We start from the raw sequence: 27733 nt of genomic DNA on the forward strand, positions 1-27733 counted from the left end.
CCAGCTACCTACAACCCTAACAGAGAAACACCCAGGCATATAATAATAAAAATTCCAGAAATTCAATACAAGAACAGAATATTAAAAGCTGTAAGAGACAAGAAACAGATCACTTACAAGGGGAGACCCATCAGAATTACAGCAGATTTCTCTTCACAAACCATCAAATCACAAAGAGCATGGGGAGAAATAATTCAAGCTTTGAAAGATAATAATCTACAGCCAAGATTGAGATATCCTGCACAACTGTCCCTGGAAATTGATGGAAAAACGTGGTGCTTCCAGGATAAAGAGGAACTGGGGGAATTTGCAACCACCAATTCAACCCTACAGAAAGTATTGCAGGATATTCTAAAAAAAGAAAAATACAAAGAACCCAGAAATAGGGGCGGGGAAGCCACAACGAATGGAGCAGAGAACAAAATGAAGAAGACAAACTGACAGCTACTGACAGAAAAAGAGCTCAACAGAAATGAGACAGAGAAGATTGGATGATAGGAACAGCTTTTTTTGGAGAAAATGACATCTTAATAGGTAATGCTGATTTAGTACCATCTTGTTTTGAAGTCTCATCTAGCTTTTGTTCTTCTGTCTCCAATGGTCTAAACAGGTTGTATCTTATTGGATTTTGTTATGTACGATAGTATAAGAAAAAACCTTTTAAAGACAAGGAGATTATACAGAGACCATTGTTCATTTTCTGTTAGTCGATTCTAAATACTCTATAATGCTGTCATTCTCTTAAATGGATTTACATTGTTTTGATATACTTAATGCTACAGTATATGAAGTTGTACTCAAGGACTTCAGGGAGGGAGTCAATATGGTAACTATTTTTGGGTCAGGATTATCTGGTGGTGAAACACTATTCTGCTTAAATGGTTATGTTTTGATCTGCCCTGTTTCGCTGTTATGCCCTCTTTTTTTCTCAATCTCCACTCCATTATTTACTTTTTTATTTTTATCCATTTAATTAAAGGGAAAAATATAGCAGGATATAATATAGTAACCCACTTTGACTTTCTATTATCTCGATTTGAAACCCTGTGTTACTCTCACCATCTTGTTATTGACTGAGGTTCCTCTATTCTGTTTTGCTGGATAGTATCAGGTTCGAAAGTTTAGGCATCAGCTGAGAAGATAATGAGATTCATTATAACGCCCATTCTCGTTGACTTTTATCTACTTTTGAAGACCTACAATATCTCCAATGTTTTGGTTTTGTCGGTTTTATTCTTTACGGTTTTGTTCAATTGTATTACAACTAATGATATAGGCAATTCTATTAGAAATAGCGGGAGGCATTATGGTAACCATTGTTGATCACCTTGTATTATGTTTTTATATTATCTATTATGTCCACCCTTTTGACTTGACCGATTCTGCTCTGTTATGTCACATTTGGTTTTACTCTCTTCCAAAAAAGCAACAAGAACCGTGGGAGCAATGAAACCCAAAATGTGTAATAGTCACTGTACAAAAGAGAGGAAAAGAAAGTGCTCTAAACTATATAACTGCATGTATATTTAAATGTATAAGATAGAAAATGATATCACAGAGTTTTATTGGATCATTGAACAGAACTGTTTGTAGTATCATTGTTGGAATGTCCACTCTACAAGCTTTAATTTTGTGACTGGAATAATTATTTCTAAGATGGCAATATGTAATCCATTAACTAGTGATTCCCTACTGCGCATTTTTTTATTCTGTAAATCTGTATAACTTGTACCCCTTCACTGTTTTTTTTTCTTTCTTTTCTTTTCTCCTTAAATAAAAATTTAAAAAAAAAAAAAAGATATGGTATGTTTATACAATGGTGTGCTACTCAGCCATAAATAAGGATAAACTGGAAAGTTTTATAGGTAAATGAATGAAACTTGAGACCATACTCAAGTGATTGTACCCCTTGCCTCACTCCATTCCTTTTATGGTGGGATGCTTACGATTTAAGGTGAAGGGCTGGGGATTTAACTCACCAGCATTAAGTGCCTGCTTTGCAATTGTGCAGTCGTTAAGTTCTATTCCCAGTACCCAAAAAAAAAAAAAAAAAAAAAAAAAAAGATTTAAGGTGAAAAACTAACAGATAAAACACGTATTTTTTCAAGCCAATTCAGGAGGGAAAGTTGGTGAAACTATCAAGTGGTGAAAGTCAAACACCAGAGACCATACCAGATGTTATCGTGTCACACTCACAAATGTCTTTCTCTTCTGCAGAATTAAGTTCCATCAGTCTCTGTTTTCTTGGGGCAAAGCAATGTCATGAGGTTTAATCACAGAGTACTGTCCCATCACAGATCCTGTAGCTCCATCCAAAATCAAATTTTAATCTTAGTTAACTAATTCTAGTTTTTCTTCAATGTTTTTAAACATTAAAACATGATGTACCTGGCTATACTTCACACTATAGATTGTGTCCACAACACTGTTTCCAGTATTAGAACTATGCAGTGTTTACTTGATATGTGTGCTGTATATAAATACTGTGCTTGTGTGAATATAACTGAGTTAGCTAGGCATCATGGCATATACCTGTAATCCTAGCACTCAGGGGGCTGAGACAGGAGGACTGCATTAAGTTCAAGCCCAGCCTGGGCTACGCAGTAAGATACTATCTCAAAAAATAAAAACCAAAAACAAACAAAAAACTATCAAAAAATTGAATTAAAGAGATATAGTAACAATATACTACAGTATAACAAAATACTATAGTTAAAATACTTTATTATAAAGAAAAATTATAATTTTTAAGAAACATGTATTAATGTATCTTTAAATAGAGAAAACATGTAAAACAACATGTAATTTTTTGTACTGGGGATCGAACTCATGACCAAGCAGGCCCTTATGCCACTGAGCTAAATCCCCCACCCAACCTATATAATGGTTGATGAAAATGTTTGGATCAGAGGCTCCCAACAACCTAACCAAGTATTTTCCCTGGCAACAATGACTCTAATTCACAAATTCAGTGTTTCAAATTCATATAACATAACGACCAGGAATAAGAATTCCCTGTAACTATGAAGATGTTTGCATGCATCTAGGTATTTAACAACTACCAAAACTACTTGAAGATAAAAATTATGTATTATAACAAAGAACGCTCTTAATAAATGTTGGCAAAGTTGTCCTTATGAGTCAATTCTCCAGATCACAGATATATAAAAAACACATAAGAGGGATGAGCCCTTTTTAATCTTTCACCTGTTACCCTGGCTTGACAGAGAAATTGGAAGGAATGCATGCATACATTTCTTTTACACTTCATTCTCCATTTCTTAGTTTTTTGTTTTGCTTTGAGACAGGGTCTCACTATGCAGTTCAGGCTGGCCTTGAGCTTACTTCGTAGCCTACACTGTCTTGAACTCACAACGATCCTCCTGCCTCAGCCTCTTTAGTGCTGGGATTACAGGCATGAGCCATGCCTGGCTCATTTCTTAGTTTTTAAAAAAATAACCAAGTTAGGGCTGAGGCATAAGCATCTGCCTTGCAAGCATGTAGTCATGAGTTCGATCCCTGGTACAAAAAAAAAAAAAAGAAAAGAAAAGAAAAGAAAAAAAATAACCAAGTTAGATATTTGTATAAATTAAAAGAAATTGTTGCTAACATTTTACCTAAAGACATAATAACCGCAGTGACTCTTTGCTGGGCAATTTTCAGATGTGACATAAGGTTCAGGCTGGGACAACTTCTAATATACTTTAGATGACAAGAGATGACCTACCATAAAGTTTTCAAGGGGATGACTATTGTTTCTTTTCAATATGAACTTATGGACACTGGTTTTTCTCTGTTCAAAATATTTTCCTTAATTGTTACATTCAAAAGAAAAGATATTTCAAAATGTGTTCACTCAAGTTGACTAAGAACACTGTTTTAAAAGTTCTTCCTATAGCTTTTTATTTATTTATTTATGAGATGGGGTCTTTCTTTGTAGTACAGGCTTGACTTGAACTCACTACATAACCCAGGCTGCCCTCAAACTTGCAGTGATCTTCTTGCCCCAGCTTCCCAAGTGCTGAGATTACAGCTATGTGCTACCACGTCCAGGTGGCCTTTCAATACCTTTTAAATTCTACTATGAATCTTTCGATGAAGAGTAAAGGATGAACTATGCCTGAAGGTCTTTCCACATTCACTGCATTCAAAGGGTTTCTCACCAGTGTGAGTTCTCATATGCTGAGTTAAAGCAAAATTGTCAACAAAGGCCTTTTCACACTCTTTGCACTCAAAGGGTTTTTCACCAGTGTGGATTCTATAATGCCGAACAAAATTTGCAGTTTGAGTAAAGGCTTTTCCACATTCTTTGCAAACATAGGGCTTTTCTCCAGTGTGACTCCTCATGTGTCGAATGAAGGAAGAACTGTAGTAAAAGGCTTTTGTACATTCATTACACTTTAAAGGTTTTATTCCACTGTGGGTCCTATTATGTCGGATAAAAGCAGAGTGCTGTGTAAAGGCCTTACCACATTCATTGCATTCATAGGGTTTCTCACCAGTGTGAACCCTCATATGCCGAATTAAGGAAGAACTGTCACGAAAGGCCTTGCCACACTCTTTGCACTCAAAGGGTTTCTCTCCATTATGGGTTCTCTTATGCCTGATGAGAGTAGAGCGATGAGCAAAGGCCCTTGCACATTCGCTGCACTCATAGGGCTTTTCGCCAGTGTGAATCCTCATGTGTTGAGTGAAGGAAGAGTTCAGACCAAAAGCTTTTCCACATTCTTTGCATATAAAGGGTTTTTCTCCAGTGTGAGTCATATTATGGTGAATAAAAGTAGAGCGATGAGTAAAGGCCTTTCCACAGTCATTACACTCATAAAATTTCTTTCCAGTGTGAATTCTCATGTGTTGAGCAAACGAAGAACTGTAGTAAAAAGCTTTCCCACATTCTTTGCACAAAAATGGCTTTTCTCGACTGTGTATATGCTGATGCTCTATGAGGTGAGACCTGCGTTTGAAGGCCTTCCCACACTCATTACATTCATAGGGCTTCATGCCAGTATGAATCTGTTGATGCTGAGTAAGGGCCCAATTCTTGCTAAAGCCTTTTCCACATTGTTTGCATTTATAGGGCTTGCTCCTTGCTTTAATCAAATGTTCTTTCCCTGACTTTTTAGAGTCATGTTCATGGCTATCATCTTGTGCCATGACTTGTTCCTGTGAAACTCTTAAACATAGGTTATCACCTGTCTCTAAATTATCAAGTTTGTGGCTTAGCTTTCCAGAGAATGTCTCCTTAGAGAGGTCTGTTCCTGGCCTCAGGTTCCCTTCTTGTGTCTCTAATAGCCTTTCCTCATGTGTGGCATGCCCCAACCTGGAATCCCTTGAGGATCTCTGTATCAGTTGATCTTGGTAAAAGGATTCCTTGGAGAAGGCCAGCTGAGAATCAGTGGGCTCTGTTGTATCAGCTTTTGCTTTCTGACCTAAAAGAAAGTCAACATAAAAACCATCTATTAGTGACATAAACAAAACAGATGAAATCACCACTTTAGTAAAAACATTAAGATGGAAATACAGTGACTTTGAGGCCTCCTGAATTTGTATGTTTTCTTTTGTTTTTTGTTTGTATTTGAGACAAGGTCTTGCTATGTAGGTTCAGGGTTGGTCTTGAACTCACAGGCTGGCCTCAAACCCATGGTGATCCTCCTACCTCAGCCTCCCAAGTGCTGGTATTATTGATGTGTACTGCCATGTCCATCTTGCATTTGGAATATACCTTAAAACCACATTTACAATTTCTAATCTGTTGGTTCTTGACATCTTCAAAAGGATAAAAAGGTGGGACAAGAGAGAGAAAACCTGGAAAGAAGACTATTTCTAACTCTCCTGAATGTAGACGGAGGAAGGATTACACTGTGTATAATTAATATACTCTAAGAGAGGAAGTCTCAAGTCATTCAAACAAGACCGACAGAATAGCTAACCCAGAGGGAAGACATAAGGAGATCTGTGGAGGCAATTTAGAAAAGGTGCTTATGTGTGCTTACTTCTAAAGCATAAGAATTACAGGCCGGGCCTGGTGGCTCATGTCTGTAATCCCAGCACTTGGGAGGCTGAGACAGGAGGTTCATTGCGAGTTCAAGACTGGCCTGGGCTACAGAGTGAGCTCAAGGCCAGCCTGGACTGCATAGTAAGACCCTGTCTCAAAAAGACAAAAAAAAAAAAAAAAGGAATAAGAATTACCAGACCGAAGAATTAAGAGGGAAACTGGCAAGTGAAAAAAAGAAGTCACAAAGATTCAGAGTTTTAAGAGACGCCAAATGCTTAGCAAAGTGAAGAGGGTGAAAGAATAGTGGAGATAATGTATGCAAAGAGAAAAAAACTGTCAAGATTCGGGCTATACAACAGTAGAGAGGGTGAGAAGCAAATGGACATGTCTACTGAGACTGCTATATCAGACTAAAGAGCAGGTGAACATCCCCAAAATAGACAACATGTAGATAAAGAAAACTAATATTTAAAACATGAAGGATTATATGAAAAGATTAATAATAAAAAATTGTAATTCCAAGTCCATCCATAAATCCAATATACATCAGGTAAAACTACAATAGTTTTTCACGGATATTGAAAAGCTAATTGTAGAATTTATATTAGGATGAAGTATCTCTGAAGAAGAATAAAACAGAAGAATTTGCCATGTAAAATGTTAGTATTATAATATTTCAGGGAATTGGAGTCATATATGTAAAATTAACTGTCAATGGAAAAAGTGGAAGAGAGAACTAGAGGTGTATAATACAATTATAAAATGTACATAAGATAAAAATGCATTAATTATAAAAGAAAAACTAGTTGATTTGATTAAACTAAAAATAAAACAGATGAGAAAATATGGCTATATTAATATCTGATAGCCAAATTCAGACAAAAGAAAGTGAGAGAAAAAAAGGACATTACATAATGATTTTTAAAGAATTCATTTTCTAACAACACAAAACTGTCCTAAACTTATATGCAACAGACACCAAAGCTTCAAATACATGAAGCAAAAACTAACTGGTAGGAGAAATAATAGGAAACAGGGAGATAGATCTTTTGCCAGTGGAAAGAAGACCAAGACATGGAGTTGAGAGGTGTGGAAAAGGGTATAAAAGAAATTAAGATGTGTTATATACATGACCAACTTCCCATAATGAATATAATCATCATGTACTTCAAATATATATTAATAAAAATAAAAATCTGGGGCTGGGGATTTAGCTCAGCAGCATAAGCACCTACCTTGCATGCAGGCAGTCGTGAGTTCGATCCCTGGTACCAATAAAAACGAAAAAGACAATAAATAAATAAATAAATAAATAAATAAATAAATAAATAAAAATAAAAATCTGAGGCCAGGCATGGGGGCATACACCTGTGATCCCAGCACTAAGGAGGCTGAGGCAGGAAGATCATCATGAATTCTAGGCCTGCCTGGGCTATACAATGAGTTCAGGCCAGCCTGAACTACATAGTGAGATCCAGACTCAAGAATAAATATAAATATATAAATAGTTGAGGAGCTGGGGTTTGTGGCACACAACCGTAATCCTAGCACTTGGGAAACTAAAAAAGGAAGATTGCCATGAGTTTGAGGCCAGTGCAGGATACACAGTGAATGAGAATTTAGGTCAGTGACTCAAGTGCTTGCCTGGTAAGCCCAATGTCATCAGTTTGATCCCCCATACAAAAACAAAACGTTTCCCAATAGATACCACCCATCAGGCAAGAGATTTGGACTTTATAAGAATTGAAAAATGAAGCCAGGTGTGGTGGCTCAAATCTGTAATCCCAGCACTCAGGAGGCTGAGGCAGGAAAATCATTGTGAGTTCAAGACTAGGCTGGGCTACAAAGTGAGCTCAAGGCCAGCCTGAACTGCATAGCAAGACCCTGTCTCAAAAAGACAAAACACAGAACAAAACAAAGAATTTAAAAATGAGTGTAGGATACACAGTGAATTCAAGGTCAGTCTGAAGTACATAGCAAGACCCTGTCTTTAAAAAAAAGAAAAAATATATGCTGATAATAAATAAAAATTAGAAAAAAAAAACAGAAAGGACAAATGAACTCAAAATTATAGTTAGGAACTTTAACACTCATGTTAGTCAACCAGTGTATGAAATTCTTGGTAATGGTTTACATCTAGATGTTCCCCCAACTACAACTCATAGGCAGGGCTTTTGGAAGGTCACTGAATTATGGGGTGGTATAACTGACTAGCTGTTAGGAGGCAAGATCTGGTTGAAAGAGAGGTTGCTGGGGATGTGACCTAGAAAGTCCTTCCCAGCTCCTTTGGCTTTCTGTTTCCTGTCTACCATGAGGTGAGCAGTTTTGCTCTGCCCAAGCCATATCCCACACAAAGACTAAACCTTATGAAACATGAACCAAAATAAACTCCTCTTCCTTTAGGTTGTGGGTGTTGGGTATTTGTTTCAGCAATGAGGAAAGTAATTAAGACATGAAGCAAAAACAAATTAAGACCATAGTGATATACCATTTTATAATTTCTTGGTTGAAAAAAAATTTTTTTTTTTTTGTCTTTTTCATTTTTATCGGTACCAGGGATCGAACTCATGACTGCCTGCTTGCAAGGCAGGCGCTTATGCCGCTGAGCTAAATCCCCAGCCCCCATTGGTTGAAAAAATTTAAGAACTTGACAATATTGAGTACTACAGGGAATGTGAATCCATGGAATTGTTCAGACAATGCAAATACAGCATAAGTGAGTATAGGGTATTCTCCCTTATTCATAGTTTTGCTTTCTGTGTCTTTATTCCCAGTTGACCACAGTCTGAAAATATTACTGTAAGAAATTGGAGAGAGTGCATATTCACTAACTTTTATTACAATGTTTTATTATAACTGCTCTATTTTATTATTACTTGTTGTTAATGCCTTATTGCACCTAATTTAGAAATTAAAGTTATCAAAGGTATGCATATGTAGGAAAATAAACACAGTATTATAAGGTTTGATACTATCTGATTTCAGATTCACACAGAGGATCTTGGAATGCCCTCACCTCAATAAAGCAGGATTATTTCATTTTTGTTTCTGCTTTTCTGAGAGAGTTATGTACTACTATGTCGTCTTAAACTTACGATACAGTCCAGTCTGACTTTGAACTCTGGTAATCCTCCTGCCTCAGCTTTCTAAGGTTTGGAATTACAGGCACGCTCCACCATGCCTGGCAAGCAGAAGTATTGTAATCATTTTAATAAACACCAGCGTATCTTCTAACAGATTTCTCCTATTGCTTACCTTATAATCCAAAATAGATAAACATTAGTAAAATAAACTCATACATGTGCATAAGAACACATTTATATGTATGTTCATGATAGCTTTGTTTATGAGAACAAGAAGCCTTCAACAGGCAAATGTCCCTGAAAATGGATAAACATATTATAGTTTACTCATGCAATTGACTACAATATAAAAAGAATGAATGATCTGTAACTATATACACAATGAATCTTAATAACATTCTTTGAATAAAGAGTAAAAATCTGGAGTTGGGGATTTAGATCTGCAGGATAGGTGCCTGACTGATAAGTGTGAGGTTGTGAGTTCAATCCCTGCCACCAAAAAAAAGTAAAAATCTTTGAAGACAACATGCACCATCATACACTTTTCATAATGTTCCAAAAAAGAAATATATGTACCCATATAAATATACTCAAACAATATTTCAGAAAATTTTTTGAAAAAGTAGATCAGTTTTCACGGTATTATATGAATGAAATATACAAATCATATACAGTTCACCTTTTATTATAGTAAAATATATATAATATTTACCATTTTAAGATGAAGCATCTTCAAAAGTAATGGGTAACTAAAGTGAACAAATCCCTTAAATGACTCAAATTACCAGAAAGGACACAAGAAACCAGAGTAACTGAATTGCCTATACCCTCCCCCTACCTAGATCTTCCTACAGAACAAGCAATCATAAACCTGCAAAGGTACCAATTCACATACTTGATAGCTCTAGCTGCCCTTAGGAGCAAGGGTATAGGACTAACAAAGGCAAACATGTCGCCAAGAGATTGCAAGAAAGCAGGAGGGCAAGAAGACAAGAGGACTTGGGACTGTTTCTGAGTCAGATTCGCAAACAGAAAGTTGGATGCATGAAAGTATGCACAGGACAATCAATGACTGGATGGGAAAAGGGTAGAACATAATGGACAGCTGGAGGTAGCAGTCTCAGAAAAAGGATCACCTGTTGAATTTGGAAGTAAGTTTGAAATGTCACTATTCATTATGACTAATAATACATACATACTAATAATAGGTGACTTTTGTCAAGTCATCCTGGATAAGGCAGTGTGCTACACAGTTTCTTGTTACCTAATTACATTCAACCCAGTGATGCAGAAACTATTCTCACTACTTTTTTCAAACATAGGCCAAGTTTAAGAGACTGAGTAAATGCTCATAACATGGGCTTTTTTCCTTGAACAAAAGGCAAAACCACTTTTCTAAGCCTGATATTACATGTAGCTCAAAACTGTTCTTGTTAATGAAATGTAAAAGGAAGGAAATGTGTACAAGTGAATATGAGTACTGTCCTCTTGGCCAGGGAAACTAAAAACCACATATTGACAACAGAATAACCCTCGGTCCTTAAATAATATGTGGTGTAGGGCTCTCCTGGTGACCCACAATAAAACTATGATATGAATGAGAAAAAAATCTGCTGAGTCACTAAAAGGTTTGAATTTGTGTTTTAGAGAAGGTCACATAAACTCAGCCTAACTTGTATCATTTTCACAGTGAGGTCATGTAACTTCCACAGTCAAAAGGCTAGTAAGTAGCATATAGGCCCACAACCTATCTTCTACCTGATATGCCACATTCTGTTCCAAGTAAAGGTAAAGAGTATATGTTGGGGGAGGGAAGTTAGGGGATCACAATTCAAAGAGATCTATAATCACTCAAGAGCCAAGGAAGGCCACAAAAAGGAGCTGTCTTCAGAATTTCAGATGCCATAATCCCATAGTGTTTTGCTGACTGCTCTGACACCTCATGCCACACTCTCAGGCCCTTACCTGTGCAGGTGTGTTGTAGGAGAGCTCTCTTCATCATCCACAGTCTCTGTCCATACTCTAGGAGACACATCAGCTCTGCTTTTGGAACAGGATGCCCTGCCATGAGAAATAAGTGGTGCATGGATAAAGAGGAAGTCTCAAGTTCAGAGAGTACATACCTTCAACACAAGGACAGGAAACCTTGCCCCTGCTCCACAAGGTGTTCCGTAGTCAATCAGTACATCAAGACTACCTGGCAAATCTAAGCTAAAAAAAAATTAAAACTGGTGAGCACAGGACTAAGAACTGGTAGTTCTGAAGGGTTTTGTTGTTTCTTTATTTTTTTGCTTTGCTTTTGGTTTTTTGAGACAGGGTCCTACTAAGTAATTCAGGCTGGCCTTGAACTTGTGGCACTCCACCTGCTTCAACCTCCCAAGTACAGCATTGGTGGTTTTTAAAGCCACTCAGGTAATTTTCATGCCCAGATGGTTGACAAACACTGAAGCAAATCCACTAAGGAATGGAATCTACTGGTAGTCAGCTAAATGAGCTAAACAGATGAATTAAGCCCAGTACCACTTTATGGAAAAAGCCTTTATTTCACATTATCTTAATCAAATGTGGAGCTTTTTACTATAGTTGTTTTACAGCACCTACAAGGTGCTGGCCTGATGACCCAAATCAGGACAGAAAACAGTTAGAGAACTGGAATGTCATCTGTCAACCTGGGGCCAACACTAACTTTGCCTTTTTCATTAGGTGAAGTAGTAAGTTTTTTTCAGAATGAAACCTATGGAGTTCCTTGTGACACTCAACAGATTAATGTCTGCTTGAGTTGACTCAAAGAATGGAAGACCTGTAACTCTGAGAAGATAGAACATCTGAAGTCAGGATGTTTTGCTAACTCAAGCAGAGATGAACCCTACAGGGAAAACAAGGGAGTTCCTAGAGGACAACCAGATAAAAGTAATTCAGTCAAATGATCACTATGCATTGATAACCTAAAACAAACTTCTGTGCTCAGCAGAGCACTGTACCTGTGTTGTTTCTCAATAAATCTGGGAATTTGAATGAGTTTGGGGGTTCATTTCAGTGAAGTACTTGGAACTTACACAAAGATATTTTGTCTCTCGCTCTTTTCCTTTAACTCTTTATTGGAGTTTGCTAACCTGAATCTGGCAAAACCAGTATGAGGTGGTCTTCTGTTATATTCAGCTAAACATACAAATGTGAGGGCTAAAAAAAAGAAGGCTCTGAAAAGAAGCCAATGAATGAGGCAATAGGACACACAGAAACATCAACTAGAAAATCCTGTCTGCCAGGCTAGAATGCAACTACATGTCTTGTAGCACATATTCAAGGATAACTGCCATGTGCCTGGCACTGAGCTCAGTGATGCAGCAGTGGGAAAGAAAAACAAGACCTTCCTTCATCTCTATTAAAGAACTGAACTCCCCATCTATGCAAGGACTTTGCTTGTGCTGGTCCCTCCACCTGGAATGCTGTGTGCTTGTTCAACAACTCATTTTAAAAAACTCATAAAATAGAACTGTTTTTAATTACTGATGACCAAACTCCCAGAAAAGAATGAGAGGATTTAAGCTGGAAGAACCCTGTCAGATATAACTATTTGGATGTCTGTGAAAAAAGAGACTTTTTGACTCCATTCAATTCCTATTTAGACCAATTTCTAGGTAAAACAGCCATTAAAAGTTTAAACAGGGGGCTGGGGATTTAGCTCAGTGGCATAAGCGCCTGCCTTGCAAGCAGGCAGTTGTGAGTTCGATCCCTGGTACCGATAAAAACGAAAAAGACAAAAAAAAAAAAAGTTTAAACAGGAGAACATTTTAGATTTGTTCATTTGTTATATATAACAAATACATTTGTAGAACTTGCTGTAGTCTACAGATTTTACTCTTAAGCACATAATACATATTAGTTCACTCACCTTATAGTTATTAGTAAAAAGTTAGTACAAAAATGATCAAATCAAATTAATGTATGAATTCTCACAAGCTCATGCTGCCTGCTCAAGGCCGGGAGTTTGAGACTATTTCATTTTGCTGAGGGGGCAGTTAGTCAACAGCTAGAGGAGCGTGAAGTCAGAACCAAGTCAAGGTGTAAGAAACACAAGGCTGGCAAGGTGTGGTGGTGCATATCAGTAGTCCCAGCACTTAGGAGGCCGAGGCAGGAGGATTCCCATGAGATTGAGGCCAGCCTGGGCTAGTTAATGCAAGGTCAGACTGAACTGTATAGTGAGACCATGCTTCTTAAAAAAAAATAAAATAGAGATTGGGTCAAAATGGCGGCTTGCTAGGGGATCGAGCGAAGAGTCTCCCCGGAGAATTCATACTAGAAGCTAAAAAATGACAACATGGAGAGGGCCAGACAAATCGATAGCGATTCTTATTAACCAAGACAGTACAGCTGGAGGATTTAAAGTCGTGCTGAGACCATGAACGCTGATAACGGGAGGCTGCAAATCCCGCGCCTTTAAATCAACAAACTGACCCGTGGACCCAGCAGGAAAAGCTGAGTTGCTTTTGGGGACTGCGGGAAACTGAGACCCGGGCCAGGACTCCAAGTAGCAGCCAGGACTGCACCGCTGCACCAGAGCGGATGTACAAAGCTCTGGCGTTTCAAATCTAAACGGTGCACAGATATCTGACCGTTCAGCGCTGTGCCGGGAGCGCACGCTGTGCACCATTCCATGCTGTGCCGGGAGTGCGGGAAAGGTGGGCAGCTTGGTGTGTGGTGGTCCCGGAATGAGGACCTGCACTGGACTCTGGTGAGTACTGGGAACCCCGCAGCTGCTGGGGTTGGCCAGAGAACAGCTGGCCCGCCACCACGGGGAAATCAATAACACAGAGTCTGGTGCAGACATTTTAGCCTGGCGGCAGAAACTGCAGCGTGGTGACATCACCAGGTCCCCCTTAGGGAGGGCTGGTGGAAGACATCTTGAATCCTGGCAGAGCCTGATTACTTGCTGGCTTCAGCTCCACACAGAGAACTTAGTGGGAGACATCTTGGTTTTGGGAGGATCTGCTATTCTGGTGCTCCTGTCACCGAGAGGTTTGGAAGAGAGCGGCTGGGATTTGGGCAGAACCCTGTGCCATAGTGACATTACTCAGCTGCTTCTGGTACAAAGAGATCTGGCAGGAGCTACTGGGGCTAAACCAAGCCTCTGCTTGGGGCCCAATAAGCAGATACAAAATAGTCACAACTCAGTGACAACCAGAAAGTACAGCCTAATTTATGAACTAACTGGCACAGAGGCTAGAGACTAGCCTGTACCACCCCTGCATCCCAGCCTACCCCAGATAACAGTAAATTGGGGAGGACAGCAAAAACTCAAGCCAGCACGCTTCTGAAAGGCCCTAAGCAATTCGGAGAGGGCCAGAGAACTCCAGGACAGTCTGAAAGAAACCAGAAACATGACGAGATAAAAATAAAAAAAAAATCTCCAGCTGCCCAACAGGAGAAAATAAGCCCAGGAGAACTAAACACTGAAGAGAACAAGCACAGTAACTATCCACTATTCAACACAGCATCAGCCGAAATTAAAAAGTACCTACATGATCTCATAGAGGAATTTAAAGCTGTACTCCTGATCCAAGTGAGGCAAGATATAAAGAGATTAATTAAAGAAATGACAAGCCCCGCCCAAGAGAACACAGATGGAAGAACTGAGGAAATCAGAAAAGAAAGAGAAGCATCTGAAGAAGAATTTAAGCATAACTTAGAATACATGAAACAGATCCAAAGAGAATATCAGGAAACTAAAAACTCCATTGAACATTGGCAAAATGCCTTGACAGAAACTAAAGACAGCCTTCTGAAACTTGAAGAGAGATTTAGGGCATATGAACGTGAAAGAAAAAGCCTCTTAAAAATAACAAGGAACCAGAAAGAAGCAATTCTAAAACTGGAAGATGACAAAAAGATACATAACCTAAGAATAAAGAATGTGAGTGAGGAAGCAGGAACATCCAAAAATGAAATACAAAAAATATTCACAGATATATTAAAGCAAAATTTCCCATGTATAGCAAAAAGAAATGATATCCAGATAAAAGAAGCATACAGAACACCAGCTACCTACAACCAAAACAGATCTACGCCTAGACATATAATAATCGAGATCCCAGAAATCCACCAAAAAAACAGAATATTAAAAAGCAGCCAGAGAAAAGATGCAGGTTACCTATAACGGGAAATCGATCAAAATAACAGCAGACTTATCAACACAAACTCTTAAGTCAAGAAGGGAGTGGGGAGAAATATTCCAAGTCCTGAAAGAAAAAAATATGCAACCAAAGTTCATATATCCATCAAAACTCTCTCTAAAAATTAATGAAGAAATAAGATACTTTCAAGACAAGGAGGAACTGTGGGAGTTCGTGGCCACCAATCCAACCCTACAGAGAGCGCTGAAGGACATTACAGAGAAAGAGAGGAAGAGATACCAGGATTCCAGCAACAGTGGCAGAGAGGCCTCAGTGATCGGGGCAGACAATGGAATGAGGGAATAAGGTGGACAAATTATAGCAGAAAAGTGGAGTAGCAGACATGAGGCAGAGACGGTAAGCTAGTCTTTAGTATAGACAGCTCTGAAACTATATTTTAAAAAAAGCAGAGGTCATTGCTAATGGTGTATAACAATTTAAAAGACACAGTAGTCCTAGTGCCATATTTAGATTGAATTTAATTTGTTCTGGTCTGTCCACTCATGTCAGATTTGAGGACACAGACCTCTAGAATCAAAAATAGCAGGTTATACCATGGTAACCATCCTTACTTTCCTATTGACTTAGGCTGAAATCCTGTATTACTTATATTGTCTTACTATGATCTTAATTGTATCTGAATCATAAGACTATTGGTTGGCCTTGACTGATTCTATTTGAAATTGGTATGCTTGTTAGAATCAACCCTAAAAGTAGAGGAAACTACTCTGAGCATGACAAGATGTAAAGGATATCCATACTGGTATGAATTAGTAACAGCTCTCAAATCCTACAATGCAGTCAAATTTAAGTTTTAATAAAAATAGATGATAGTATGTTTAACTATAATAAGCCAGTGTTGTGGACAAATCTATTGAAAATAACAAGAGAAAACATAGTAGCTACAGAAGATCATTTATATTGTAGTTTTATATGTCTTATCCATTGCATGTTTTTTTAGGAAATTGTTTTGCTGTCTTGCTATGACTTGGTTTTCCCTATAATACAGAGAGGATAGACATATAGGTAGAAATTCACACATGGGTTTTTTTTTCTTAAATTATTTATGGGAACAGATTATATAATGCAAGATGTAAGGAACAAATACTCTGAGGAAGAGACGCTGAGAAACCCGAGGCTTATTTTGTAGCATTATAATATAAATTCTAGCAATCTATTGTTTGCTGATTAGAATGACATTGGACTGGTTTCTTCAGTTCAACTTCAGCATATGCAGAGATGGGGACGGCTATCACAAAGAGAATGAGAGATGCGATGGTAGTTGCTATTGTCTTCCCTAATTTGGAACTTGAGGACCTAAAAAGACTTCATCATCCTGTAATGATTTGATTAGTTCTATAATATGCAATAAATATATAAAGTGGGTGAAGATAGGGACAACTATTTGTAAGAAGCTAGAGACAGTTAGATAATGAAGATCTCCAGTGGACTTGCTTTGAAATCTGTATTTCTTTAAATTGTTTTTTATTTTTTTTTAAATGTTCTGTTCTGTTTTGATATGGTTAATATTACCCTCTTTGAGATGTAAAACAAATGTGTAGGACTGATAATCATATTACTGAGCTTTTGTTCGATCATAGAGCAGAATGGTTTGTAGGGTCACTTTTTTGAATGTCATTCTAAATACCTTAATTCTATAACCTGAACAACTATTTCAAAGATGACAATGTGTAACTTATCAACCAGCAATTTCTTACCTTTTGTTTGTCTGTAATTTTGTATTATTTCTACCCTTTTTTTATCTCCATGTATTTTTTTGTTTCCTTTTCTTTAAATAATAAATAAATAAATAAATTAAATTAAATTAAATAAAGAAGTAAAGATCATCACTCCCAATGGTTAAACACCCTCCCATTTTCTAGCCATACAAGACTGGACTCTGCAGGTTTTCAGGACTACCTGGGCCACGCCCAGTGACCTTCTTTCAATCAGGGGAACTAGGACATGAGAGGGGAGTCCAGCAAACTAGTGCCAGCCCAGGGAGGGTTTAAGATCATCGCTCCCAGTGGTTAAGGATCCACCCAGTTTCTAGCCACACTAGACCAGACTCTGCAGGTTTTAGGACTGCCTGGGCCACACACCCTGCCCTTCTCTCAATTCGGGAAACTGGTCAGCCTCAGGTGAGTTCAGGCACACCAGCGGCAGGGCCCAAGGAGAGTTTAAAATAATCACTTTCAGTAGTCAAGGACCAACCAACTTTCAATCACACTTAGACTGGGATCTGTGGGTTTCTCCACCTGGCTGGGCCACACCCAGTAACCCTCTTTCAATCTTGGAACTAGGCTGCCAGAGTTGATTTCCTGCACACCAGCTCAGGCCCCGGGAAAGTTTAAGATCTTTGCTCCCACTGGTCAAGAGCCCACCCAGCTTCCAGCCACACTAGACTAGGCTTGGGAGATATTGCGGTCTGACTAGACTACGCCCAGTGACCTCCTATAATCAGGGGACTTGAGGGCACATGAAGTGAGTTCCAGCGCATTGGTCTTTGCACGAGGGGAGCTTTGAATCATCATCCACTGTGGTTAGGTGCCTGCCCAGCTTCCTGGAACACTGCAGGTCACACAGGAAGTCCTGTGGGCCTGACTGGACCATGCTCAGCAACCTTCATTCAGGCCCAGGAGCCGAGAGCATAGGAGACGACTGCCAGCATTCCCAGGGGAAGCTTTGGAATATCACTTGAAACACGTAAATATAGGAAAATGACAAAACAAAAGACCAATATGCAAACTCAAGCCTTTAGCTCATCCCAAGAAAGCCTAGGAGCCATGTACATATAAGAAAATATATGCCATACACCTGAAATAATAGCAACTGAAATAAAGAAGCAACTCCAGGAAGCTTTAGAGAAATTTACACTAGAAATAATCTCCCAGGTAAAAGCAAAAATGATAAAAGTAATGAAAGAGATGCTGAACATAGCTAAAGAAGACACAGTTAAAAAATGAGAGGAGTATTTGGACATAGTGGCTCACGCCTGTAATCCCAGCACTCAGGAGGCTGAGGCAGGAGGATCCTTGTGAGTTCAAGACCAGCCTGGGCTACAAAGTGAGCTCAAGGCTGACCTAAATTGCATAGTGAGACCTGGTCTCAAAAAGACAAAAAATTTAAAAATTAATTAATTAATTTTAAAAAATAAAAATTACAGGAGCAAAACAAAAAGATAGAATCCCAGGATGAACAATATAAGAAACAAACAAAATACATGAAGCAGATGGAGAAAGATATACAATAAATCAAAAATTCCACTGAAAATTGTCAAAACTGAAGACAGAATTTCAGACCTCGAAGAAAAGATTGCAGCTAGTGAACAGGAAAGGAAAGATCTTTTAAAAATAACAGGGAGTCAGGAAATCACAATTCAACAGCTGCAAGATGATGCAAAGAAAAACAACATTAAGATATACAGGGATAAATGAAAAGAAGGGGACAACACAAATGATATCAAGAACCTATTTACAGAAGTGATAGCTAAAAATTTCCCAAACATGAGAATGGAAACTGACATTAGGATTAGTGAAGCATATAGAACTCCAAATAGGCATATCCAAAATAAAACTACACCCAGACATATAATCATAATCCCAGAAATCCAACATAAGAATAGAATATTAAAAGGTGTTAGAGACAAAAGACAGGTCACCTATAAAGGAAAACCTATCACAATCTCAGCAGACTTCTCAACACAAACAATGAATTCAAGAAGAGTATGGAGTTAAGTATGTCAGATTCTAAAGGAAAACAACCTAGAACCTAGACTGATGCACCCTACAAAACTATCCTTCAAAGTTGATGGAGAAATAAGATACTTCCATGAGAAAAAACACTGAATAACTTCATGATCACCAAACCAATCCTGCAAAGAATACTGAAAGACATTATAGATACACATAGGAAAATGCAGACAATTACACAGAATGAAAAGATAAAGATCCACCAGCAAAAAAATAACATGTCAACAATAACCCCATATATAACAGTTATAACCATTAATGTAAATGGTCTCAGTTCACCTATTACAAGAAACAGACCGGCAGAATGGATCAAGAAACAACATCCAACCATGTGCTGTCTCACAGGAAACTCACAGACTGAAAGACAAAGTATGGAAAACAATACTTCATGCAGCAGGAATCCAAAAAAAGCAGGGATAGCTATTCTGTTTGTGAACTTCAAACCAAGAATGATCCAAAAAGATAAAGGTCACTACATACTAGTTAGGAGAAAACTTCAAGAGGAAAAGATAACAATCTTAAATATACATGCACCAAATTCCAGAGCACCTAGCTATACAAAGCAAATATTAACAGAAATGAAAAATTAATAAGCAATAACACAATTATAACAGGAGATCTTAACACAACATTGGCACCAAGGGACAGATCAACCAGACAAAATCAGCAAAGCAATAACAGAATTAAATCACACCTGTGAACAAATGGACTTCATAGACATATACAGAGTGTTCCATCCAACAACTTCAGAAGATACATTCTTCTTAGCAGTACATGGGACATTCTCTAAAACAGAACATGTACTAGCCCACAGCAAATATTTAAGTAAATGCAAAAGAGTTGAAATTATCCCATGCATGTTATCAGATCATAGCGCCATGAAACTACAAATTAATGATAAAAGACACTGCAAAAAAACCACAAACACATGGAAATTGAATAATACACTCTTGACCAATCAGTGGGTCACAAGGGAAATTAAAGAAGAAATTAAACAATACCTACAAATGAATGAAAATACACATACAATTTACCGGAATCTGTGGGATACAATGAAAGCAGTCCTCAGAGGAAAATTTATTGCACTGAGTTACCACATCAGGAAAACAGAACGAATACAAACAAATAACCTGATGCTACACCTCAAACATCTAGAAAAAGAAGAGCAAGTTAAGCCCAAAGCGAAAAGAGGGAGGTAATTATAAAAATCAGAGCAGACATTAATGCAATAGAGACTAAATCCAATCCAAAGAATTAATGAATCAAAGACTTGGTTCTTTGAAAGAATAAATAAAATTGATAAGTCCCTAGAAAACCTTATTTAAAAAATGAAGAAAAAGCTCAAATTCATGCAATAACAAGTGAAAAAAACAAAATCATTACAGACTCTGTGGAAATACAGAAGATCATCAACACCTATTTTAAAAACCTTTACTCTCAAAGGTTCAATAACACAGAAAAAATGGACAGACTGCTAGAAACATATGAAGTCCCAAAGCTGAGTCAAGAAGATGTAAAACTGCTGAATAACTCAATTTCTATTAATGAAATTCAAAATGTAATTAAGTCCTTACTTACAAAGAAGAGCCCAGGCCCAGACAGATTCACTGCAGAATTCTACAGGAAATACAAAAAAGACTTAATGTCGACACTCCTCAAACTCTTCAATGAAATGAAAAGGGAAACAGTTCTTCCTAAGTCATTAATGGAAGCAAATATTACTCTAGCAATACCTGAGAAAGACCCAACAAAAAAAAAGAGAACTATAAGCCAATCTCCCTAATGAACACAGAGGCAAAAATCCTCAATAAAATACTGGCAAACAAGATGCATCAAATCCATTAAGAAGATTATACACCACGACCAAGTGGGATTCATCACAGCCATGCAAGGATGGTTCAACATACATAAATCAATAAATGTAATCCTCCATATCAATAAAGCCAAAAGTAAGAATCAAATGATCATTTCTGTAGATGCAGAAAAGTTTGGATAACGTCCAACACTCATTCATGATAAGAATCTTTCAGAAAATTGGAATAGATGGTCTTTACCTCAGTCTGATAAAGGCTACCTATGAAAAACCAACAGCCAGCATCATATTAAATGGCCAAAAACTGAAGGCCTTTTCCTTAAAATCAGACACCAGACAAGGACGTCCCTCATCACCGCTCCTATTCAACATAGTACTGAAAATACTAGCCAGAGCAATTAGATAAGAGAGAAAAATAAAAGGGATGAACATAGGAAAAGAGGAAGTAAAATTATCATTATCTGCAGATGACATGATACTCTACATAGAAGGCCCCCCCCAAACTCCATTAAAAAAAACTCCTAGATATAATAAATTCAGCAATGTAGCTGGATACAAAATCAATACTCAAAAATCAATAGCATTCCTATACACTAACAACAAACTCACTGAGAGACAAACAAGGGAAGCCACACTCTTCACACTAGCACCCAAAAAAATGAAATACTTAGGAATTAATCTGACGAAAGTAGTAAAAGATCTATACAGGGAAAAATTATAATACCCCGATAAAACAAATCAAAGAGGATCTCAGAAAATGGAAAGCCATCCCTTGCTCATGGATAGGAACAATAAATATTGTGAAAATGGCCATTCTCCCAAAACTGTTATACAGATTCAGTACAATCCCAATGAAAATACCATCAACATACCTCATAGATCTCGAGAAATCACTCCTAAAATTCATCTGGAACCAGAAGAGACCTAGAATAGCAAAGGCAATTCTAAGCAGCAAAGGCAAGGCAGGAGCCATCACAATCCCTGACTTGAAATTATAATATAAAGCAACTGTAATAAAATCAACATGGTACTGGAATAAAAACAGATCTGAAGATCAGTGGAATAGATTAGAAGATACAACCACAATTACAAACATACTCAACCACCTTATCTTTGACAAAGGAGCCAAACATGTTCACTGGAAGAACGACAGTCTCTTTAATAAATGGTGCCGGAAAAACTGGCTCTCCATATGCCAAAAACTAAAACGAGATCCATGCCTGTCACCATGTACTAAACTAAAATCTAAATGGATCAAAGATCTGAACATTAAAACAGAAACACTAAATCTGTTGGAAAACAAATTAGGTAAAAATCTTGAAGACATAGGGGTAGGTAGAGAATTCGTGAACAGAACTCAAACAGCACAGGAAATACTTCCCAGAATCAATAACTGGGATCATGTCTTATTAAAAAGTTTCTGCATGTCAAAAGAAATCTCCAGTATAGTGAAAAGAAAACCCACAAATTAGGAAAAAAAAATCTTAGTGAACTGTCCCTCAGACAAAGGACTTCTGTCTAAAACATATAAAGAATTTTTAAAAATCAGACCCAAAATTCAAAGAACCAATCCAAAAATGGGCATCTGAGATGAATACACACTTCTCAGATGAAGAAATACAAATGGCAAATAAATACATAAAAAAAAATGTTCATCATCATTAGTCATTAGAGAAATGCAAATTAAAACCACACTGAGATTCCATCTCATTCCAGCAAAAATGGCCAGGATCAAGAAAACTACCAACAACAAATGCTGGAGAGGCGGTGGGAGAAAAGGAACTCTCCTGCACTGTTGGTGGGAATGTATACTGGTGCAACTACTGTGGTGGTCAGTCTGGAGATTCTTCAAATGGGACTGGAAGTTCCATGTTACCCAACTATTCCACTTCTGGACATATTCCCCAAAGAACTGAAAGCATCACACCACAGTGACATATATGCACCCATGTTTATAGCAGCATAATTTGTAATAGGCAAATCTTGGAAACAACCTAAGTGTCCATCAACTGAGGAATGGATAAAAAAGTTGTGGTATTTTTATACAATGGAGTACTACTCAGCTATAAAGAATGATCACATTGAAATATTTATAAGTAAATGGACACAACTTGAGACCATACTCATAAGCGATATAAATCAAACTAAAATGTATAAATACCTTATGGTCTCCATGGTATATGAAATGGTAAGAGTACATAAGAGTTTATGGTAATCATATTCCCTATTTCATTGCTTTGAAGTCTTATAATGTTTTCATTCATTAGTTGGAATGGTTTTATCTTGTTTTGTTTGATTTTATTATCTATGATGGTATGAACAGCTATTTTGAAGAAAACATTATAATAGCTAGTGCTGATTTAATATCATCTTGCTTTGAAGTCCTATCATGCTTTTGTTCTTCTGTTTCCATTGGTTCTATCATGTATCTTATTCGATTTTATTATGTGTGATAGTATAAATAAATTTTTATGAACAATGAGATAATATAGCAGCCATTGTTCGTTTTCTGTTATTTGGTTCTGAATGCCCTGTAATACTTTCATCCTCTTTAATGGTTTTATATTATTTTGTTATGTTTATTACTATTGTATATGAAGGTAAACTCAACTATTTCAAAGAAAGAAACATTGTGGTAGCTACTATTATATCGGGTTGTCTTGTGGTGAAATACTGTGTTGCTTAAATTTTTCTGTTCTGATCTGCTTTGTTATGTCCTCTTTTGTCTTAATGTCTTTAAAATAAAAAATAAATAAATAAAAGACAGACAAGTAAGACGGATAAAGGGGGGAAAAAAGCCTTTTATTGAGGACAAGTTGCTTAGAAAGATACTAGTAGTACAGCACAATTACTTTCTACTGCCTGTCTGAATCATGCTCTTCTTGGAGAAGGCCCCTGCTAACTGAGCTATGAAGACATTTGACTCAACCATGCTGGGCCAGTGACCTCAGACTGAGGCTAGCTTGTGCTGGTCATCAGGTGAAAGTGCTAAGAAGGAGACCAAGAGATCAGACCACAATATGCTGAGGCTGCAGGGAGCAAGGAAGGTGGCCTCCTGAAGCTTTCTCAACCAACTAAGCCTATGGTAGCAGGGAGTAGGTGTGGGAAATAAAAGAGACTTTAAGTTCCTCTTTCTGGAAGAGAAATGAGTCCTTACCCAGAGAGACTAGGAGCTCACAGGTCTGGAGCGTCACTTCCTGGTATAGGCTTCTCTGGGCCAGATCCAGATGCCTCCATTCCTCCGCAGTGAATGTCACAGCCACATCTTCAAATGACACCAATGTCTGGAAAATCAAAAAGAAATGGGAAGGGTGGCTGTGAAGCTAAAAAATGACATTACAGCCTACTGGTTATTGGCAAGAGTTCAGGTAGACCCGAGGCCAGAAACACTGACATTGAGTTCCTCAAAACCTCCCTTGAACTTATCTGTGCTAAGTTCAAGACAGAGGCAGCTGGTGCCTTTGACAGAATAGAAAGCATAGAAGGGAAAACAGTAAGAAGTCACTGAAGAATTACACAGACAATGATAGTTCCATGAGGACTGTGAGTAGATAGTAAATGTTCTGGGACATTAGAAGAATGGGAAGAAAATAATAATTCAAATAATGATTATGGCAGCAGCGGCTGAGCCTTACTAATCTGTTTGCCTGCCCTTGAGGCCTTTGCATGCTCTGTTCAAGCAATTAAGTCTCCAGGTCTCCTGGGATTTAAATCCAGCTTCTTGAATATATATCATATGTGTGACCTGAGAAAAGTCTCTTCCTTTTCTACATTAATACATTAGTTGATACTATTCCAGATTGTTAGGGGAATTTTCATAAAGCAAACACTGCAATACCTGTTACATGTCACAGGAGTAAGTTTTGCATGTTTGCAAATTTTATTAATTGTCCCATAGCCTATCAGGTAAATGCAGTCATCATCTCTATTTCACAAACTGAGGCTCAAAGTCAGCTCATTCAGAGCCATATGTTTATTGAGTAGGATTTGAACTTAGGTCCCTTTGGTCCAGAGTCTATGGGTATAACCCTTTCCTCTGTCATGAGTAAATTCACAGTGACAAGGGCAAAAAAAAATTTCCAATAATTTTCACATTTAAAAGCATTTCAGCCATCTGAAAATATTTTCACATATAGGTAAGAACAAAGAGCCCTTATCATGCATTTCACAGAAGAGGTACCTGAGGAGATACAACTGCTTAGGGTTTGGCAGGGCTCACACAAGCTCTCCCTGCCCTCAAGCTGTAACTGTAGCATGCAGTCTCCCTGCCAGATTCCACCAGGAGACACTAGCCTATTTTTTCTTTCTGAATCACTGTCACCACATTTCCCCAAGGTATTACTAATTATGTACCAGGTAACACAAGTAACCAAGGACAATGTAAGCTATGGGTGTAAGAACACAGGCAGTAGCCTGTAGCATGACTTTTGTTTTGGGTAAGGATGGCCTAGTAGAATGAGGATCAAAAGCCACACAATCATACTTCCTGAAACACATTTCAGCAGTTTCTGAGAGTCCTGGCAACCCGTCAGGCCTTCTCATGCCTCCGTGATCAAAACCTATCTCCATGCAGCTCCCTTTGTCTGAAGGTTCCTGAAAGTCCCCCTCATTCCTGTGCCAGTGAAAGACTTGTCAGAGAATTTTTTCCCATTTGTTCTTATAGTGCCCTGGGAAAGTTCAATACAGCACACATCCAAGGGGCAGCCTTGCACAGATCTCAAGACGATGTAACAGATGGAGGAGGACAACAAGCCTGGCAAGTTCAGGCCAACACATGCCAAGGACAGGGTGTGAAAGAAAAGAATGGGAGGGTGGCTTGGTAGTAGACTTTGTAGCCTTTGTAGAAATATTTAATCCAAAGATGATGAAAACCCTAGAGGGTAAAATCTTTCATTCATCAACCATTAGTTGAGTAAATGCTATAGCTGAGCTCTTTTCCAGGAACTCACAATCCAGAGTTAGGGGCAGTCTCAACAATAAATGAGCAAGATAAAGTCAGATGATTCTAAGGGCTCTGAAAACAAGAGAATGAGATGACTACAAAGATTAGGGGAGATTTTAGGTGACACAAGCAGGGACGATCCAGAAAAAAAGGCTGGAATGAAATGAGAGAATAGGCCCAGTGACAAAAAAATGAATCAATAAGAGAAGTCCAGAAGGTGATCAGGGCTATGAGAGTAAACAGGGTGGTAAGCTACAGAGTAACCTGGAGTTTGTTGCATATTTATATCCCAAAAGACACAACAGCCTAGTCCCTCTCATTAATGAATACTGTAATTGATTCTCTTTACAAATATAGGTAAATGCAACAGACAGAAAAATGGATTCATTGCTGTTACATGGAAGACCAAATTCACTTATGATAAACAGAAATTTATCATATCAGGCATTTGGAAAGATAAACCCAGTGCTTGTCTTCCAGCCTTGTCAGGAGACATCATATTCCTGTTAGAGAGCAACAATTCCAAAAATACTGCTTCCAACTCATTTCTGCCTTGGAGATTTTAATCCCTTCGCCCAGCTTTCAGGGAGACAGAAGGCTGAGGCAGGGAGACCTGAGGATCAGAGTCCCTCCTCAGAAATGGCATACAAAGTGATGTTCTCTTTGTGGTGCTGAGCACTGCAAGACACATGTCATAAGCATACCATCTTCAGTTCCCTCAATAAAGAATTAATATTCCCATTTCAGATCCAAAGAGCTGAAGTCCAAGTGCAGTATACTATCAAGTTCAACACTGGACCAAGAAACGGAAAACTTAAAGGCATATTACAGTGATGCATACATACTCATGTTTATAGCAGCACAGTTTACAACAGCTGCTAAATCAATGAACGAACAGGTAAAGAAAATGCAGGATATATCCACAATGGTGTATAAGTCAGTCCAAAAGAAAAATTAATGTGAGTCATTTGCAGGAAAACTGATGGGCCTTGAGACCACAATACTAAGTAAAATAAATCAGACTCGGGTTAAATATCAGGTCGTTTCTCTAATATGAAAGATCAAAACTATAAATAAAACGCAAAATAAAAGAGATGGTAGGAAACGGGGAGACTGATTCTGTGAGGATGAGAAGGGGATTTGGTTAATGTGGGGAGGGAGAATAACGGAGGAGCAAAAATGATCAAGATGCCGGGCTTGGTGGTAGATGCCTGTAATCCCAGCAGTGGAGACGGCTAAGAGTGGGGGCTTATGCAAATTAGAGGTCAGCCTGAGCTATACAGCAAGTTCAGTTCCAGCCTGAACTATATAGCAACACCCTGTCTCCACAACAAGCAGACAGGATCAAGACGTGGTGTGTACATGTATCAATTCTACAAAACGAAAGTAATTGCTACTAGTAATTACTATAAAGTAATCACAGAGACTAAGAGAAAGGGGACACAGAGCAAGACAGAAAATTTCTCTTATTAACTTCTGACCCGGAAGGACACAAAAAGGGTAAGAAAAGTTGCAGGATCCCCTAGGACCGAAGCGAGCCAAGTGCGTTTGGGTTTGTGGAGCGCTTCACTCACCAGCGCAGGCGCCGCCATGAGTGCAGTGGAAGGAGCAAGGCTGTGAGTGGGGACGACCAGAGCCGCTGGGGTAGCCTCAGCGAACCTCTCGTTCCTGTCTTGAGCAGGGCAGACCCTCAAAGTCTCAGCTGCATAACATGCGCACAAGGCTCAAGTCGCCGCCTCCAGATGTTACGCAGGCAGAAGGCTGATGCTAAAGCACCTCAAAGCGCTGGGCAGACTACTCTATAATGGGAAGGAGCGCAGGACGGGGATACAATTCACATAATAGGTGCAAGTGAGTCTTACTGTCCTCACTGTCCTTGTCTGCTTGGTCGCAAAACCCTGACAAGCAGCTACTGACCACACGCCAGGCACTGCGCAGCTGCCAAGTGTCTGGCCACCAACGAATGACGTCAAGACCG

The 27733-nt window shown here is 38.3% G+C and overlaps 1 protein-coding gene across 4 annotated transcripts; it reads right to left on the reverse strand.

Annotated features, from left to right (window-relative positions):
- Positions 1 to 2707: 2707 nt before the first annotated feature.
- LOC106026950 (zinc finger protein 599) lies at positions 2708 to 27733 on the reverse strand. Of its 4 annotated transcripts, XM_063252324.1 has the most exons (6): positions 27330 to 27733; positions 23971 to 24097; positions 21686 to 21737; positions 11044 to 11139; positions 7231 to 7260; positions 5221 to 5429 (listed from the first exon to the last, which is right to left on the reverse strand). In XM_063252324.1, exons 1-6 carry the CDS (start codon positions 27345 to 27347, stop codon positions 5411 to 5413), a joined length of 342 nt encoding a protein of 113 aa, XP_063108394.1. In that variant the 5' UTR covers positions 27348 to 27733; the 3' UTR covers positions 5221 to 5410. The 4 variants fall into 4 exon arrangements, with proteins under 4 accessions (XP_013004563.1, XP_013004564.1, XP_063108394.1 ...); XM_013149109.3 differs by lacking the exon at positions 21686 to 21737 and having other exon boundaries at positions 2708 to 5429; positions 27330 to 27728; XM_063252325.1 differs by lacking the exon at positions 7231 to 7260.

The sequence above is a fragment of the Cavia porcellus genome, unplaced genomic scaffold (genome assembly GCF_034190915.1).
Source record: "Cavia porcellus strain 051 isolate PalLab524CR breed Dunkin Hartley unplaced genomic scaffold, mCavPor4.1 scaffold_7, whole genome shotgun sequence".
NCBI lineage: Eukaryota > Metazoa > Chordata > Mammalia > Rodentia > Caviidae > Cavia > Cavia porcellus.

What these genes read in the sequence shown, in the direction of transcription:
- LOC106026950 (XM_013149109.3), bottom strand. An exon ending in TGAGCTCCTAGTCTCTCTGG is followed by an intron (nt 11,140 to 23,970) that starts GTAAGGACTCAT and finishes TTCTCATGGCAG; the next exon opens with GGCATCCTGTTCCAAAAGCA. An exon ending in CCTACAACACACCTGCACAG is followed by an intron (nt 7,261 to 11,043) that starts GTAAGGGCCTGA and finishes TATTGGTACCAG; the next exon opens with GGATCGAACTCACGACTGCC.